Genomic DNA, 19,703 nt, shown 5'->3' on the forward strand with positions numbered 1-19,703 from the left:
ATTTATGAGGGGACAGTTGAGGTGATGTGAAGGGAATCATATATTAGGTTGTTATCATTATGTGCTTAGTTCATTGTTACCCATTTATGCAATCCTAGTTCATCTTGACCCTGTCCTTAGATAGAGCTGTTGACGCACGAAAGTGTGAGCCGGGACCTTGGCCCAGCTGCCGGTGGCGCCCAGCTGGCTCTTTTGTTGTGTCTTGTAATCTGCTATGCTTTTGCCCAATAAAAGCCAGGGGGGGACGGCTGGGGAGTGGAAACTAGTGTTGGAAGACCCACGAGTTACATTTGCCCAAGCTTTTTTCCCTATGCCCAGCATAGAAAAGTCAATCTTGGCTGGTCTGAGTTACTCTTTTTGCTGTTTAAGAAGCTAGGCTTGTCCTAGTCTTCTTTTCTGAGATTTCTCTGACAGGTGACAAGGGTCGTCCAGGAATGATGCATCTATGATTGACATTCAAGATTCAAGTGTTTTATTGTCATGTGAATAGTACAGTGGACCCTTGGTTTATGACGTCCCTGGCTTGCATTTTTTTTTCACCTTACGATGTCGACCACAGCAATTTTTTTGTCCCCTCTTTATGCCATTTTTTTCGCGCTATGACAAGAACTCCTCCTCAAACATGGGGGTCAGTGTGTGTGCGTGACTCTGCGAGTCGCTCATACGTCTATACATACGTCACCGCTTACATCACTAGAATGCTGGTCTGCTATTGGTCTGCGTCACGACTCCCTAAGATACTGGTCTGCTATTGGTCGGCATCACGGAAGCAAAAAGATACTGGTCTGCTATTGGTCGGCATCACGGTTTCCAAAATGGAAAGGAAGCTGGAGATAATCAAGAAATACGAATAAGGCTAAGGTAGACTAGGCTACCCTCACTAAGGAATATGGCCATAACAAGCGCTCACGTCACTCAGAGGTAATAAATCCTTTTTATATTTTTTATTTATAATGTTATTTTATTGTATACATGTACAGTATATTATATATAGGTAGCACTCACTTTACTATTTTGATACCAATTTTTAATATTTATATACAATTTTGATTCCTTTTAAATGAGGTTTTACACACATTTGCTATTTAACATAGGGTTGGATGGCCCGCCATATGGCAAATTCGTGTTACAATCCCAACCGCGGAATGGATTATCTTGTAAACCAGGGGCCCATTGTATTATTATACCACATTATGAAATTCTTATTCAGTTCACTTCCCCGGGCAGCTGACGACATCCCATAATCGAGCAAATAAATAAATAGCAATAAAAAAATAGCAACAAATAGCAATAAAACAACAAAAAGAAACAATGGTGCTAATAATACAGTGTGAAATATCATGTAGTGCAAAATATTAGTGCAAAATGTTGCCAAAAAAATCACACTTATTTTTGTTCGTTTTCAGCATGTTTGGTATTTTTATTTATTTATTTTTTATATCTTGAGCAATACGTGTTTTACACATGACAGTGTAATGTATATTGCACTTGTCACCATGTTAATAAACGATCCACAAGTTGTAAAAAAGAAGAAGAAGAAGTCATTCCATCTTAAAAGAAGCACATGTCTTTTTTACTTTGGCCTGTAGAGTGGATGTGTCGCTGATCGTTCGTTTCAGCAGGAAAGGGGTTAGCATTTGTGTCTCTTAACCCAGCACTGTTGTTAGGTAGTTAACCTACACAGGGTGTATATGCAGGGAAGGTTTTTGTTAGATTGGATGAATAGTATAAGTGAAACTTATCATATCCTTGTCTGGACACTTGTCACAATACAAAAAGATACAGAAAACAATATTATTGGTCAAATAATGATCAGGTCTAATTTTACATATTTACTATGTTTATATTGCATTTTGTTTTATGCGCAGCATAGATTTTCTTGTGCGCTGAGAATGTGCGAGCAGTGCGCAATTGAGCACACGTTCAGCTTTGAGGGACCACTGCTTGTAAATTACAGTATTTGCAGAACAGGTCTGCGGGCTTATGATACTCGTGGGCTTCCCAGTGTCCACAGGCACCACGTTAGCAACCGCTGCTCTACAGTGACAGAGAATTTCCCTCTTACTTCCTTGGACTCATTAAATTGGATCCTGTCAACTGAAGCAAGCTCCACAGCTTCTATATAATATTGGGTCTGTAGCGTGCTTCGTAGCTTTATGTTAGAGGTGGCATAACTACCTGTCCCTGCTTACCCTAATACCCGCTGTCCTGGTAAAGAGACCTGCTCTGCCGGCCTGACCATGATTCTGCCTGTTACTGATCGGATTTCCTGCCCTGGCTCCTTCTTAAGTATGGGTGTGTCCTATAAACGCTAACTTCAAGATTATAATTTTTTTTTATGACATTTGAGGAAGATTGTATTCGTCAGCCTCATAAGTTGAGTTATGACGTACAGATGCACATTTTTATATTGCACGGATTCATACTCATTTTCATTACTCAATGTTAATGGGAGAAGCTTGACTGGAGGCAGTTCAACATTTGTTAGTGGCCAGTGCCTGAGTTGCCGCTAACGGCAGCCCGAAAGGTTGTTATGGTTACTACATTATATTGATTAAAGGAAGCCAATAGACTACACCAGCATCTGAGTCCATCCTTGTTCACACACAGGAACATTACAGTAGTTCTCAAGAAGAAAGTGATTCTTGTCGCAGAACAGGTGATAGACTGTGAGACTGCCACAAGGTTTGGGCTAATGGTCTGACCAAACAGAAAAATGAGAAGGTAGGGTTTATATTAATTTCAAAACCACAATGTGAATATCACCCCAACACTCCCTTGCACCCTGCTCCCCCACTCACTCACTCACTCGCTCGCTCGCTCACTCACTCACTCACTCACTCACTCACTCACTCACTCACTCACTCACTCACTCACTCACTCACTCACTCACTCACTCACTCACTCACTCACTCACTCACTCACTTGCAAGCCAGACACTGTTGTGCAGGCACCACACAAATATATAACCTACAAATATGAGTACTAAAACAATGTGGGAATGGAACATTGGGTAGTGATTTCTTTTCTCTTTCTTGTTGTGTTTTACAAGTGTGCATGTCCTTGATTACATGGCTTTAAAGGGACACTGTGTAAGATTTAGACAGTTTTTTATTTAAAAGGAATAAATTAAATGGCAATAAATTTCAAAAACTTGCAAGTAAATGTGTTATTAACGACCAAAAGTCTGTCAACTGCATGTTTTAACCGTTGTGTGTTTTAGTTTGGACTTTTAACTTTTTAGGACATTCACATGCATTTTTTGTGTCAATTTTACCTTTCCGGATTTGTCAAATTGGCGCCCAACTAATAAACTCTGTCTTGGACTCTTATGTGTGGTTAATTGAAGTGCTGCTCTCCCTCGCGATTTAAAAGTACCAAAGGGTGGTTTTGAACGGTAATGTTTCAGCTTTGCTGCCACCCCACCCCCTTTTGACAAAAAGATGAAATCACGAGGATCCTTCTATTTTGCAAAAGTTTTGACATTGTTGCCAAATTGCTGGTGCATCCTGTACAACAGGATTCGCCAACCTTTTTATCACCGCGCCCCTATCAACGCTGAAGATTTTTTACTGTGACCGTGGCTGCTCTGAACTGACTTTCCTAATAACATGTAATATCAACAGCGGCCAGAGGTGGCGCAAAAAACTAAGATTATGCCAAACAAAGCACAAATGAATGAACTGTTAAAGGTCAAACTAAATAAGAGAAGATAATAATTTCGGTTGCGGTCCACACAGGCCTGTACCAGTTGACCTATGGACCGGAATAGGGCTAAGGACTGGCATATAGGAACCTCTACTGTATAATGTAACATGGAAAATATGAGAAAGTGGCCCTAAAATGAAGGATGCGACCTATACACAGGTGCGTCCTATACTTGGGGAATTACTGTATTAATTCGAATTACTGGATTTTTTTTTGTGTGTTATTTTGCTTTTTAGAAATTATTTGAATGAATTGTATCTGTAGATGCAAAGTGACATTGGTGACAATCACTCTGGCTGGCTTTAAATGCAAATCAATGCATGTGCTACAAGTTAAGAAATGGCAAAGAAAAAAGCCTTAAAGTGTCTTTACTATATTGTATATGAAGAGTAACAGTTCAACTAGCAGCCTCATGAGGTCAATGAGGTCCTTGCCTTACTGTTGACATTAATTTGTGTTTTTCAGATTTGGCTTGTTCACAATGAATTTGACTAAATAATCATCGATAATAAATTAAACCGAAATTATACTCTATTCTGCTTTTAAAACTTTATTCTGTTTATTTTGAAGACAGCAAAAATAATTTTTCAAACCAACAATGGCATGTATGTGTTGAAAAAGAAAGGAAAAAAGCATCAGTTTATCAGGTATCACAGCATAGAAATATATTTTTAGTATTGTACCACATGAAATACAGTTTGTATATGCAAAGTCAAATGCTATTTAAATAATTTGTATTATTTACAGTCAGTGCACTTTTTTCTCATGTACATCAATTCATTATCATTTCTTTGCAGACTCAACAGTGAAAATACATTGTTACAGACAAACAATTATTGTAATAGATTTTATTACATTCTGACTGAGCGGAAGTACAGTCGCAGGAACAATACATAATGTTTTAATGATTTAAACATCTTCGTCTCAAACTAGTTATAAACTGACAAGTGTTTTAGTCACTTTAACCATGCTACAGAACAAGCCTTGATTGACCACAAACTGAAGACACAAATCCTTGCTTCAACACAGGCATTTATATACACAAAGCTGTCTGTAAAGAGGAGCACACACTGTATTTGAGGCTTAGGGGCTTCCAAATTCGGATTAAACTCAACAATTGAGATTCAGGGTCACTAATGGCTCGAACAACACCCTTGACCGATTTATGAATTGATGACGAGGTTTGAAGTTTTTGGTTTCAGAAATGTGGACAGACCTGTAAAGCATTTGAGACAACAATGATTTTACTGGAAACACATACACCCAATCGTATAAATTAAACCAAACCATACAGTTGTTTTTGGCACTGAAAATACTCATTTTAATTGAACATTTGAATGATTTTGGTTCAAATAAAATTATGAAACAAATTGACAAATTTTTCCAAATGTATTTGCACAATGAGTTTTTTACAGATATATTTTTAAGTTTATTACCTCTTCATGTTCAATCATGTTGTTATTGCTGATGGTGTTGTGTGCACATCAATTTGCAGGAAATGAGCACTTACTCGAGGGAATTGGCTTAATGATTCCGAGCCTCTTGAGGTTTCACCATGTTATCACTACTCTTGTCTGTCTTTTATACTCCTCTAAAGTAAAGTAAAGACGGTTTCACACTTTCTCAGAAATTTGGAAGCTTTAATTGCATGACAGCTGACGATTACGGCGCAGATGAAAACGACAATATGATAGTTTCATGCTTTTGTGTGTAACGTTTGGCAGTTCTATCTTTTCAGGTTAAGAAATGCCATTCACTTCAAAAGAAAAGGCATTTTGCGTGATAGTGCTTCTGTTAGTCTATGGGCCAGAGCCCCGCAAAAAAATCACATATTGGTACCACTCGAGGTTGCAAAATTTATCATTGATTTTTGTAATCCTCTATGTCTGAGGGACATTATTTGGTATGATAGCCCTGTCTAAGTGGTAGCTTTCTTATATTTTTGCAGGGTTTATACCTATACCCAGTATCGTTCACAATACATGCCTGTGTGTAGATATAGGTGTATGAAGATAGGTGGGATGATGGGATATGTCTTAATCTATATTACGTCATATGTTGATAGCATAGGCAATCAGAAAAAATACAGTTTAGATGAATAATTTAGTTTTCCACACATTACACAGGCCAAAATGTATGAGTCGTACACATTTTCACCATATTACAAAGGATTACATTAAGGCAGAAGACTGAAGGAGGGTGGGTCAAATCCCAACTTTTGCTAAATCTCATCTAGAGAGTATAGGTGTTCAGAAAATGTATGGGTTTGATAGTAGAACACACTTAACACTGTTATTTTAGACCTAATTAACTAATGGCTAATATTCGTCCATAGAAAATCAATGCATTTCAATGTAACTGAAAATTCATGACAGAACCAATGAATGGAAGAACTTGGGAGATGCATTATATCACATCTAGAGTGACTGAGTATTCTACAGTACAACCATAAACTGTCAACTTTAGAATGTTAAAGAGAGTAATGGTGTTTGCTGTGCCAGTGTGTGGAAGTGGTTTCATAAGGCTTCAGTGCAACAATGGCCGTTGTACCAAAAGCTGATAACACCATGATATTTTGCTGTACGGCTGGGAAATGAAGTGAGTCTTGATTGATTTGATTTGTTTTATGACTCAGATGTGTGAGAATGAATAAGGACATGACTAATTAAAACTACTACCACTTGCTTTTGTGAAAGAATTAGATAAACCAAGCTGCCCACATACATAGCCCTATGCCTACCAACATCAATCCGTTTGTCTGCTGTAAACTATTGTCAATAACCTCTAAGCTGTGGATTTCCACAAAAGAAGAAAAAAATAAATTGAGGTATTAGCCTACAATAAAATATAGCCTATTGGCCTATGTGTGAGAAAGTAGTTTCCATTAGTAACTGAATTTAGAATCTGGAATGTAGGGTGCAGTTAGTGGGCTAACTGAATTTTTGAATCACCGAAGTGATCAATAGAGTGTCAGAACACTGATGTTAGCTTATACTCAAGTCATCGTCTATTTGCATCTTCTTGCACACATATACACACACATTAGCCCATCTTTCATGCTCATCATTCAAGATAAATATCTGTTCATTTCAGGTTATTGCACAGGATAGAGAAACATGGCAGAAGGAAGTACAAGTAGTACTCAAGGGGAGTGTTTAATACATTGTTCAGATGATGCTTTTGCAGGTCAAGGAAAGAGCTTTAAGAGCTTTAAGGAGCTTTGATCAAGCAAGACATTCTAAGACTCATTCAAATCCTTGGGAACATCCTGAGCTGTGTCAGACCTTTGTCTGCAGGATGTATGCACCATCATCCAGCATATGTGAAATCGATGATGTGCGTTAAAGGCTATTCTGTGCAAAAAGGGGCGAAGTAGACTCCAGTTACTCCCTCCTTGCAGGGACTGTTTAAAGCTGCATATACAGCGTGCCAGTTATCAGGCTGGGGTATGGAGGCATTGTCTGGAAGGACAGCCAAACATACAGTGGCTTGTGAAATTATTTGGCCCCCTTGAACTTTGTGACCTTTTGGCACATTTCAGGCTTCAAAAATAAAGATATAAAACTGTAATTTGTTGTGAAGAATCAACAACAAGTGGGACACAATCATGAAGTGGAACACACTTTATTGGATATTTTAAACTTTTTTTTAACTTTTCAAGGGGGTTCAAGGGGGCCAAAGTTCAAAGTTCATGGGGGCCAAATAGTTTCGCAAGCCACTGTACCTGACCCAAGAGGACATAGATGGACAAGATGAAGGAAATCATATCTTAGGTTGTTATCATTATGTGCTTATTTCTTGTCGAGAATAGTGTGCATTGCTATCCTTGTGTGCAGTCCTAATTCATCTCGCCCCAGTCCTTAGATAAAGCTGTTTACGCAGGAAAGTATGAGCTGGGACCTTGGCCCAGCTGTTGGTGGCGCCCGACTGGCTCTTTTTGTTATGTCTTGAAATGTGCAATGCTTTGCTGAATGAATAAAAACCAGGCAGGGGCCCAAGCTTTTTCCCTATTCCATGGTATAGAAAAGTCAATCTTGGCTGGTCTGAGTTACTCTTTTTGCTGCATAGCAGCTAGGCTTGTCCTAGTCTTCTTTTAGAGATTTCTCTGACAGACAACCAATGACAAAGGTACTTAAAATACAATCCATGACCTGAAATTTAATTTATCTTGCTGTAATCATTTTTATGAATGAGTAATTGAAGAAATGTTTACTTATTTTACAGCAACTTATAGACTGGATGCAAGGACCACCAGCCCCATTGGCTGTCTTGGAACTTCTGCCCTGCAAATGTGTATGGATCTGCAAACTTCCTTTCTGCTCCTGCCTTTCAAACAACCTATACCTACACATAGGTAGGTATTGCTATACCTACACATAGGTAGGTATTGCTATACCTACACATGGGTAGGTATAGCTATACCTACACATAGGCATGCATTGTGAACGGTACTGGGTATGGGTATAGAGAGGGCTATCAAACCAAATAATGTCCCTCAGATAAAGAGTATGACAAAAATCAATGATAGATTTTGCTACCTCAGGTGGTAGCAACTTCTGCTCTGGCCCATGGACTATGTGTTCTCTGGCTGTTTACTTGACAAGGCAGCTCTTCACCCAAATAGTTTTCATGACGTAGATGGAGAAAGATGGTTAGAAGACATTATTACAGTATTTTTAGGATAAGTTATAATCTTGTTCCCTAATTGCAAAAAAATCATTGCCTATTGTCACTTTCATTTCAGAAGGTGGCAACAATGCACCAAATGTATTTTCCAACTGCCAAAGAAATTAAATAAAAGGAGGAAAAAAGCAGCAGTCTTGACAAATTTGCGACGTAGACGGCATCCACCACGAAAAAAGATTTGCTATTTATAGCAACAAATGGGGCAATAACATTTAGCCATGATGTGACACTATTTAAGAGAAGTTTAAAAAAAGAAGAAAAAAAAAAAAAAACAATTTAAAGTTAGAAGTGGAATTTTTTTAAATCAACCAAGACAAGAGTCCAAGCTTGACAGTTTTTATTCTTGTTGTCTGTTACCCCCTTTCCCCAACGTCCAGTTTTGACTGGCCCTTATAACTCTTTGGAGTATGAGAGGCTTACTTTTTGCAAAATACAACGTATATTTCAATATGATGGTGGAGAATCAGAGCTAAAATCTGAAGGGCTTGTCACACCAACAGTGCTGTACATAATGAGGATAAACTCAGCAAATGGTCAACATGGAACAATTTTCTGAAATCCACCACAATGATATGATATGACAGATGAAAATTTGCACGACACAAAAAGCATGTTTTTGTCCTCTGTCTGAGGCATCTTTTGAATGTGTTGTAACATAGTCCAACAACATGTCCAATAAATGTTATTAAAACACTCAGTTCACATTCACCTCATTTGTAAAGCATCTGCAGCCGGCTGGTGTGACAGTTATTGCGGCTGATTTTGTTGTCAGGTTGGTAGAGGCTGGAGGAGTTGCCAAAGGATGGTGGAACCGCATGCAGGTCAGAAGTAGGTGCAGGGTACCCTGGCGGCGGAACCAATGATCTGGGATCAGTGGGGGGGGTGGCGACTGGCGGGGTATTATGGTTTTTATTGGAGACAGTGGATGGTCTTCTCCTTGATCGAAGGGCTTGTCGCTCAGACAACTGGTTCCTCAGCTCTGATACACGTTCTTCTTTCTAAGGGGCACACAGATTAAAACACAGAGTGACATCCCTAAATTCTAGTTGGGTCAGTGGTTGGGAATGCTAACAAAAAAACAACTAACAAACAAAAAGCCACTCTTTCCACAAACGTTGTATGGGTCAAGCATCAACGGGCAATTTTTTACCCTTTCACTCCCGTTGGGACAACGCATCCCACAGCTTTTCAAAAAATTGGCAATGGGTATAGGAATGGCAGCAATAAGATGTGCTGGCTTCCTAGTGTTTCATGACACAACTGATTCTGGTGGCCACTAGCAACTTTCCCATACACAACAAGTGTTGTGCTGGGCCCACTGTTAACAAGGTAGCTTGCGTTGTACAATTTTTCCTCAATTAATGATCTAGTACAGCAGAAATATATTGATAATATGTGCTATATATGTGTGTTACTAGAGATTACACTGATTACTATGTATTGTAGGTGTTTGGTGATCTTTTTTACTTCTCTGACACATTTATATTATTATTATTATTATTATTATTATTATTATTATTAGTAGTAGTAGTAGTAGTAGTAGTAGTAGTGGGAGTCGTATTCTAAAATACCAATGGGAGTTTATTTAAAAACAAAACAAAAACAAACAAACAAACAAACAAAAAATCTTAGTGAAAGGGTTAAAGGCAGTGCTGCTGCCACCTCATTGGGTGCCCTAAGCTGAAAAGTCAATTGATGTCTGGGGTTTATCTGCGGATTCTGCTTAAGTGCAAGTTATTCCCCAATAGCATTATTGGAAAAAATGCAGAATGTAAATCATGCAGATACAATATTCAAATATTAGAAATCACTAATAAAGAATGTTCAATATTTTATTTGACATACTGGTATTATTTATGGAAAATGCTAAAAAATATTTAAAAAATAGTATACAAGACAATACCAGTTTGCTTGTCAGAAAAAATGCAATGTTTATAGCATTCAGTTTGCTAGTCTATTTGAACGAGTTTGCCAGTCACACCCTTAGTCCACATTGGCAGTTCCATGCTTTGGTATACAGTGATACCCCTACTTTGCGGTTAATGGGGGGTGGCAACCCCCCGCGAAGTCTGAAACCCGCGAAGTAGGGTATCAGCTCCTAGATTTCTATGTACGCTCCAATATAGCCGCAGTAACCATAAACAATCCTTTTTTTGTATTTTTTGTGTATTTCATTTCCGTTCTCCTATTATTTAACATTACATTATCCCCATTAACATTATTAACATTATTGTATATTCATTAAATCACTAATATTACTTAGTTTGTTGAGAATTTGTTCTCAGGACTGGTTATCTGCACCAAGACTCCAGTGAAAGAGTACGCAAGTCATCACGTTGAACTTCATATTTATTTTGGCTCATGTATGGTGCATCATGTAGTATCTGTCTAATAATAAATCGACAGCAATGTTAAAGTCAGTAAACTAACATATAAACACTTAATCTATGAATTTACTGTATTTTTAGCCGACATTAGTGGGTTAGCAACAACTAACAACAACTACGAACTATAAATTGCAACCTCTACACAAACACATAAACAGAATAAACACTCATCGCTTACTAAACATAGGCAGTAGCGTGCGTTATCAACATAAAAGATAATAAACTATAAATATGAGCTTACGTTGTCATTCACTACGTCACCGTAATGAGCCGAATGATGCACAGAGAACGTAAAACAGGAAACGGAAATGCAACGCGACCCGACAGATTAAAAGCATGCATTTCAAAATGAGATAAAAAACTTCATGAACTTTCACGCTTGAAGAATTCTTAACAAAGTTATTAACTAATATTACTTAGTTATTTGATGAATACAATACTGATTAATGTACTTTTTTGCTTTTTTCAAATGTTTTCCATTTTTGCGCATTTTTTAATTTTTTTTATTTTGAAATATTTTTAATTTTTCCTGGAAAAACGAGCGACCCTAACCCTAACCCTGAGAGCGCGAAGTAGGAGGGATCACTGTACTGTACAGCGGTAAATAAAACTTGTGAAACTTCAATTGCGCAGCCATTTTGCAATCTTAATTCCACCTGTTGGACAAGAGAAGTGGAGATCAAAGAGCCTTCCGCTTGCATTGTAAATGTCACATCTGATTTGTTTTTTGGTCAATCTCATTTCTTAAGTCTGCAATGAGAAAGCTTGCCTCCACTGATAGCAAACTTACTTTTTCCAGTAAAAAGCTGCTGCTCCACATCTAGATGACTCCACTAAAAGCGATGTGATGCAGTTCTTGACAAATGACCCCCCCACATCAGAATTTGCAAGCAAACATTAGTTTTTGCTCGTTCACTGCGGGTGGACATGTCATCAAATCGTGGATGTTGCATGATATCTTTGAAGCGGGTTCGGGACATTATTCAAATGATCTGTTGGTTTCCCTGGTTTGCTTGCTAACCCCCAACAATCTTGTTTTTATGTCTCTTACTATGCCACAGTTAGTCACAGGCAAGTGAAATCTGCATTTGTACAAACTTACGGAATGATAATGTGAATCATTATAGCATCATATAAAGGCAACCTTATATAGATGCAAACGTGACCTAAAACAAAAGTCAGTAAGAGATTATTTTTGATTGAATCTGCATCCCATCTATTTATGGGTGTTTATGTTGACACATTGTGATTGAAACCACATTTGCCTGGGAGTGTGTCTATGAAAAAGCCTCATTGGCTTCTGACATACACATGCACATTTTTTGACTGTTTTTGTTTTGTGTTATTCTACTCATGCTGTATTTTACTTCTTGTGTGTTTGGCTGTATTTGTAACGACTGTATGTTTTGTGTACAATAAACTAAACTATTGTTATCTTGAATGAAGTTTTCAAAAGAGGGGTCTGTGCAAGCTCTTCAACCCCCACTCAAAAACACATCTCCCCCTTCTGACTTCCGGTTCCGGGGGAGTGTTTTGCTGCTGTCGCTGTTTTAGCCTTAGCTGGAGAGACGAACGATGTTTTTCTTTTTCTATTTTTCTATTTTTACCACCACCCGTCTGACCTGTGTTCGGTGTTTTTTTTTCTTCCTTTTCCTTCATTTTTGAGGACTCCTTCCATTCTTCGATAGCTGGTGATTCGCCGTTTCTCTGAACAGCTCCTGGCTCCGTTCGTCCTCGTGCAGCTCTGCTAGCGTAAGTATGTCGCTCGGCTGTACTAAGGTAAGCATGGCTCCGTGCACCTCCACCTCATCTGTCACTTGCGACACCTGCGTTATTCTCATGGAAAGGCTTTTTCTCCTAGAGGGCCGTGTCCGTCAGCTAGAGCAGAGTAGTCTGATAATTGTAGATCAAACGGACACATCTGATAATGACAATGCGGGCCGTAGCCCTCCCGCAATGCCGCTAGCGTCGGCTAGTGCGGGTCGTAGCCTACCCGCTAGTCCGGCTAGGATTAGCCCTAAGAAGCCTGCTAGCCGCGGTGAGCCTGTTCGGACGCATAATCGTTTTAGCCCCCTCGCTAGGCAAACTCCTCCTCAGTCTACTGGCTCCCGCAAATTAGTTATAGGGGACTCCATCACCCGTAACATCAAGCTTAAAAAGCCAGCCACCGTAGTGTGTATCCCTGGGGCCAGAGCACCCGACATTGAAGCTAACCTTAGGGAGCTGACACACAAGAGGGCTAGACACCAGTCTACAACACTAGCTACTCGGACATAGTGAACACGTCGGCTCCAACGATACTAGAATGAGGCAGTCTGAGATTACAAAGAAGAACATAGCTAGGACTTGTAATCTCGCTAGAAAGATGAGTCGGCATCGAGTTATTGTCTCTGGCCCTCTGCCTGCGAGAGGCAATGATGAGAGGTTCAGCAGATTATTCTCGCTTAACCGGTGGATGGCTGGTTTCTGTAGAGAGCAGGGTTTCCAGTTTGTAGATAATTGGCCCTCTTTCTGGGGCCGGCCCGACCTGCTGAGGATGGATGGCCTTCACCCTAACTGGGAAGGCGCCATCACTCTTTCTAGAAACATATTACTGTTTGAGCCTTCCATGACTTCCCACATTAGAGCATGTCGGGTTGCAGGCGAGTAGCGAGCCTGCTAGAACGGGTGTGGAGTCGTTAAGGCTAGAGTTAACCGGCACTAGGCTGGACTGTTAAAACACACATAGCATATTTAGTCTCGGTCACTGCAATCCACACACTGTTTCAATACCTAATGCTGAATGCCCTAATGATAAGATTTCTGCTGAGGTGGTGTTGATTAAGGAAAACAGCCCTGCCTCTTTAATCAGTAAGACTAGTGACAAAGTGCCTAGGCGGAATATTAATATCAATATGCGCGCTGTAGTCGTCAACAATTGAATTCCTACTTTACTAACATTGCAACGAGGTTTTAATTACTCAAAATACAGAGCAAGCCCCAGCCATAAAAATCTTGTTGGTATTGGTACTACCAACACGAGGACTCAGAATAGTCCAGGAAAAATTTCCCAGTTTAAATTCGGCTTCATAAGTATTAGGTCACTCCCTTCAAAAGCCCTTCTTGTAAATGATCTTATTACAGATCAAAATCTTAACGTGCTTGGTCTCTGCGAAACCTGGCTAAAACCAAATGAATTCTTACCATTAAATGAGGCCTCACCTGCAAACTTTGTGGGCTCACATGTTGCCCGTCCTTGTAAAAAAGTGGGGGGTGTCGCTCTAATTTCAGAATCTGATTTTAGGCTTAGCACGAGCACGAGTCACACTTTCAAGACATTTGAGGCTCTCGTTATGCGATCAAGCTCCTCACCACCATTCTATGTGGTAGTTATTTACCGTCCTCCCGGCCCATACTCTGGATTCTTAGATGAATTCCCTGAACTTATGGCTGACTTAATAACTCACACAGATAATATATTAATTATGGGTGACTTCAATATTCATATGAACTCCCCATTAGAGCCACTTACTGTAGCTTTTCAAGCAATAATCGATGCATTTGGTTTTACACAAATAATAAAAGCAGCAACACACCGGAATGGTAATATCTTAGACTTAGAGCTAATCCATGGCCTAACTGCCTCAAACGTCACAATTCTGCCGCATACTAACGTTATGTCTGATCATTATCTTATAACATTTGAAGTCCTAGCTCAGTGTGGTCTTGTTGTCCATAACCAAGGCTTTTAGAGCCGTGATATTAATTCTTCAACCACTGCTACACTTTCTGAATTACTGCCTTCCGCAACAGCTGCCTTTCCGTCTTTCACTGGTTCAGTCGATAAGCTCGCGAATGATTTTAATTCGGTTCTTTTAAATTCCCTAAACTCTATTGCACCGCTGAAACTTAAAACTCGTCCGAAGCGGCACACTCCGTGGTTTACGGAGGAAACGCGTACATGTAAATTGTTAAGTAGACAACTTGAGCGTAAATGGCGAACAACTAAACTCGAGGTTTTCCGTCAGGCCTGGTGCGATAGCTTGCTGAAATATAAAGAGGCTCTTAGGTTAGCAAAAACAAATTACTTTTCCAAAATGATTAGTCTGAATAAAAACAACCCAAAATATGTATTTGAGACGGTAGAGCAGCTAACACAGCAGTAGCAGGTTAATTATAATTCCCCCCATTCAGCACACGATTTCATGCAATTCTTTACTCAGCGGATTCAGCTAACAAGGGAAGAAATAAAAAAGCAGCGCCGCTTACCCCCTCGACTGTGATTGTTGATGCTAGTTTAGACAATCAGGTTCATGAAAGTCTGGTTACCCTGTCCCAGTTTGATTTAGTATCCCTGGAGTGTCTTACACAACTGGTTAATGCAGCAAAGCCGACGTCCTGCATGCTCGACCCGCTTCCAGGCAACCTCGTTAAAGATTTATTCCCAGTCTTAGGGTCATCTGTCTTGAATATTATCAACCTGTCACTCTCCTCTGGCATTGTACCTGAAGCTTTTAAGATGGCCGTCATTCAACCATTACTTAAGAAACCTCACCTAGATCCTGCAGATCTCTCTAACTATTGGCCAGTGTCACACCTTCCGTTTATCGCCAAAATTCTTGAGAAAGTTGTAACACAACAGCTTAGCGATTTTATGATAGACAACAATAGATTTGAACTCCTTCAGTCAGGTTTTAGGGCCAACCACTCAACTGAGACAGCCCTAGTAAAAGTGACGAATGATCTTCTTTTAGCCTTGGATTCCAACATCTCATTAATATTATTACTGCTTGATCTTAGTGCCGCATTTGACACTATTGATCATCATATTCTTATAGTACGTCTTAGATCATGTGTTGGTATCTCGGGATCAGCACTTTCTTGGTTCAGATCTTACATCCTGGGAAGGACGCATAGTGTCTCTTATGGCGATGCGATCTCTGAATCTTTCTCCGTCTCATGTGGTGTCCCGCAGGGGTCAGTACTTGGTCCCTTACTGTTCAACATCTACATGATTCCTCTCGGCGATATTATACGTAAACATGCTATTAGTTTTCATTGCTATGCTGATGATACCCAACTCTATATGCCCTGCTCATCATCAGCACTTGCTTAAGAATACCACGCTGAACCTAGAAAACTGTATTATTTCCCAAAGTAGTTTTGCAAAAAATCTCGGCGTGATATTTGACTCAACTCTTTCCTTTCGAACACATATTAATAACATGACAAGAACGGCGTTTTTCACCTCCGCAATATAGCTAAAATTCGCCCTATTCTTTCTCTTAGCGATGCAGAAACATTAATTTAAGCATTTGTTATGTCACGCCTAGACTATTGCAACATTTTGTTTTCTGGACTTCCCATGTCCTACATTAAAAGCCTGCAGTGTGTACAGAATGCAGCAGCGAGACTATTGACAAGGACGAGAAAGTTTGATCATATTACTCCGATTCTAGCTGACCTGCATTGGCTTCCAATTACAAGTGAGATGTGATTTTAAGGTGCTGTTAATTACTTATAAAATTTTACACGGTTTAGCTCCTTCCTATCTCGTCGACTTAGTATCACCTTATGTTCCGTCCCGACAACTTCGATCACAAAATGCCGGTTTGCTATCGACCCCACGGGCTAAAAAGAAGTCTGCGGGATCAGGGGCATTTTCCATTTGCGCGCCAGTACTATGGAATGCACCTATGGAAGTTCGCGCAGCCACCTCAGTAGAAATCTTTAAATCCCGACTAAAAACACATTTATATTCAAAAGCATTTAGTTAATTGAGCCTGTCTGCAGCTTTCTTCTTTTTTCTTTTTTTTCCTGCCCCCCTCTTCCGGCTGGGAGAGGGGGCTAGCTAGATGGTGAGGGTTGACTTGACCGCCTCCATTGGGTCCTGCGCTGGTCGACCATCACGGGTTAGGAGTTCGGCTGTCTGCGGTCCACCTGGCTGGAATGTGGGATGGTTCCTGCCCAATGGCTTTGCCTGCTGTCAAGACATCACTGCACTATATAGCACAATATGTTTTCTGTAATTTATATTGTTTCTGTGTCTGGTACATGCAGCATCCACTTCAACCTGTGGGCCTGGAAGGGGGCTCCTCCCACCTGTGGTCCCTTCTGGAGGTTTCTGATTTTCCCCAAATTGGGGTTTTTGAGTTTTTCCTTCCCCTTCTGGGAGCTTTGACAGGGGATGCTGTTGTGTACCTTATACTGAAAAGATGTCTCTGTACGACCTCTTTTCATCTGTGAAGCCCTTTGAGACTTCGGTGATTTAGGGCTATATAAATAAATTGATTGATTGATTGATTGATTGATTGATTGATTGATTGATTGATTGATTGATCTCAGAAACCCCACACAGCATGTCCAGATAACGACCGCATTTGCATGCGTGATGCTCCCCCCTCCAACAAGATAAAGTTGGTGCGCAATGTCTCTTCTGTCAATTTACATAACAAAGTTAGCCATTCACAGGTGATTCAGGATGCGGGCAATAATCCTTGGTGCCATTTGGCACTCCGGTAGTCTTTATAGGTAGAAGTGCCAAATGGCATCTCTCTGGTCTTTCTAGTGGTAAAGCCCAATGACACTGAAAATCTAAAAAGTCACTCCTGCTACTGTTCGTCCAGTTACTCAAATGAGGTGCCAAACATTGCAGCTGCCAATATACATTTTGAGAGGTTTGAAATGAGCATTTTATGATTCCACAAACAAATGTGAAATAATTCATTCATATTTCATAATTCATTCATATCAATCTCTGTTGTTTTATGGCCTTTTGTTAGTCACTGATAGACAATTTGTCACTGACTTCAACTCTATTGCTTTGTGACAATTATTTAGAATCTACTTGTTTTCTAACAAAATCATATAACAGCAACGCAAACTACACCATCCTAGTAGCACCACATGGAAAAATGACACTTATCGAGGTAGGTAGGTAGTCCAAGTTCATTCAGGTCAACAATGTGCTATGTAATCATTAGTAAGTTGTGGACAGAAGGACCCACAGAAAATTGAATTTTATAGGTGACTGTGTGGTGCATGAATATTTGTTAAATGAGGAATGAAAATAATCAGTCTTACTTCTTGTATGATCTTTTGGAGCTCCTTGTTTTCTCTCTCCAGCTGTCTGGATTTCTCCTCATCGTTATTGTTCATGGATGAACCAGTCTTCATGGTCTCCTGGGCATCTGATTGCCACTCACCTCGTGTGATCAGGCGTCGCATCTACAAAACACACACTTGTTGTTTTAAAGAGAATATAAAGTACCAGTCAAAAGTTCTGTCAAAATATGGCTTATATTTGGGCTATTTTCAACATCTCTCTATTTCAAAACACTTGATACAAACAATCAAGCTCAATTTCAGGTTTCCACAGCACATGCTGTTGACTTGAGCATTCGAATCAGGTGTGATGAGAGTGGGAGACATTGAAAAGAGGCAGCAAATGGCTCTCGAGGAACTGGAGTTCCCTAGTTATTAAGCACTCTTCACATCATAAAGCTGACTGACAAAATATGGAGACGTGAAAAGCTGTCATCTGGGCAAAAGGTGCCTAACTTTGAAGAATTTAAATGATAAATTATGCCTTGATTTTTTTTCTCTTTTTTTTTAAACTAAATACCTCATCAATATTTCTCGTCAATGTTGATGACTTAACCCAATTAGGCAATAGTTTTTTCAATGAAATATTCCTTTTTCAAATCACTTATTTCATAATGGTTGTAGCTTGAAAATTGTTGGCATTAAAGGGATACTGTAAAAGTTGCTTGGTGCAATATTGCTACTTTGGCACTTAAAACGTTATGTAGTAATCTACAATTCCTATTTCGTCAATCATCTTCTCTCATTATCATCACTAGCAATGTTGGGACAAATGGGTCACCCATTCAAGTTTGAATTAAGCAGTAAAATGCAAAATAAATAGGTATTTTAAGCACTCAGACATGATCCAGTCCATAGCGTGCCTCCATTTTGACAGTGATGCCGACCAATAGCAGACCAGTATCTTCAGGAGTCGTGACGCAGACCAATAGCAGACCAGCATCTGAGTGACGGGTTTGCAGTGCAGGCAGTTTGACGGGACCAAAAAATTAGAGCAAGTATCTAAAAACAACTGAAGATGGAGAGAAAACAACACAAATACAGCCAACGCCTGGGGTCTTGGCAGTTGTTTTTGTCTTAATGCGGGGAAAATACCTTAAAGAGGGGACGAAAAAACATTGCAGATCACGTCGTAAGCTAAAAAATATGTAAGGCAGGGATGTTGTAGACCGGGGTCCACTGTACTTAGCCTCTCAAGCCTTACGAGTGTGTTGGAGCCTCTCACAGCTACCTTTGGTCAATAGGTTGGGTACACCCTGAACTGGTTGCCAGCCATTGGCATAGTTGGAAACATCCATCCATCCATCCATTTTCTTCTGCGGGGTCGGGTTGCAGGGGCAGAAACCTCAGCAGGGAAGCCCAGACTTCCCTCTCCCCAGCAACTTTATCCAGCTCCACTGGGGGGGATCCCCATGCGTTCCCAGGTCAGTGAAGAGACAGTCCCTCCAGCGTGTCCTGGGTCGTCCCCGGAGCCTCTTCTTGGTGGGACATGGCTGGAACACCTCACCCGGGGGGCGTCTGGGAGGCATCCTAACCAGATGCCCGAACCACCTCAACTGGCTCCTCTCAACGCGGAGGAGCAGAGGCTCAACACTGAGTTGCTGATCTTCATCCCAGCCGTTTCACACTTGGCTGCAAACCGCTCCAGTGAGCGTTTGGAGGTCATGGTCTGAAAAAGCCAACAGTACCACATCGTTTGCAAATAGCAGAGATGCAATACTGAGACTCCCAAACTGGACCCCCTCAACGCTTCGGCTGCGCCTAGAAAATCTGTCCATAAAAGTAATGAATAGAATCGGTAATAAAGGGCAGCCATGGCGGAGTCCAAGCCCCACTGAA

At 40.2% G+C, this 19,703-nt stretch overlaps 2 protein-coding genes across 3 annotated transcripts in view; one reads left to right on the forward strand and one right to left on the reverse strand.

Moving 5' to 3' along the window:
- Positions 1-16,997, forward strand: part of tnfa (tumor necrosis factor a (TNF superfamily, member 2)) — a 23,364-nt gene extending 6,367 nt beyond the window's left edge. Inside the window, exon 6 of the transcript XR_015863958.1 lies at positions 12,448-16,997. The gene's annotated coding sequence lies outside the window, so the exon portion shown is untranslated. The remainder of the gene's footprint in view (positions 1-12,447) is intronic.
- The window catches only part of gabbr1b (gamma-aminobutyric acid (GABA) B receptor, 1b), a 447,163-nt gene continuing 436,176 nt past the window's right edge, over positions 8,717-19,703 (reverse strand). For both annotated transcript variants that reach the window (XM_088404671.1, XM_088404672.1), the window contains 2 exons: positions 17,844-17,987; positions 8,717-9,392 (listed from right to left, as the gene is read on the reverse strand). In XM_088404671.1, the coding sequence (XP_088260797.1) occupies positions 9,105-9,392; positions 17,844-17,987 (432 nt within the window). In that variant the 3' untranslated portion in view covers positions 8,717-9,104. The remainder of the gene's footprint in view (positions 9,393-17,843; positions 17,988-19,703) is intronic.

Source organism: Hippichthys cyanospilos, chromosome 21 (assembly GCF_059441005.1).
Source record: "Hippichthys cyanospilos isolate Australia breed blue-spotted pipefish chromosome 21, RoL_Hcya_1.0, whole genome shotgun sequence".
Lineage (NCBI taxonomy): Eukaryota > Metazoa > Chordata > Actinopteri > Syngnathiformes > Syngnathidae > Hippichthys > Hippichthys cyanospilos.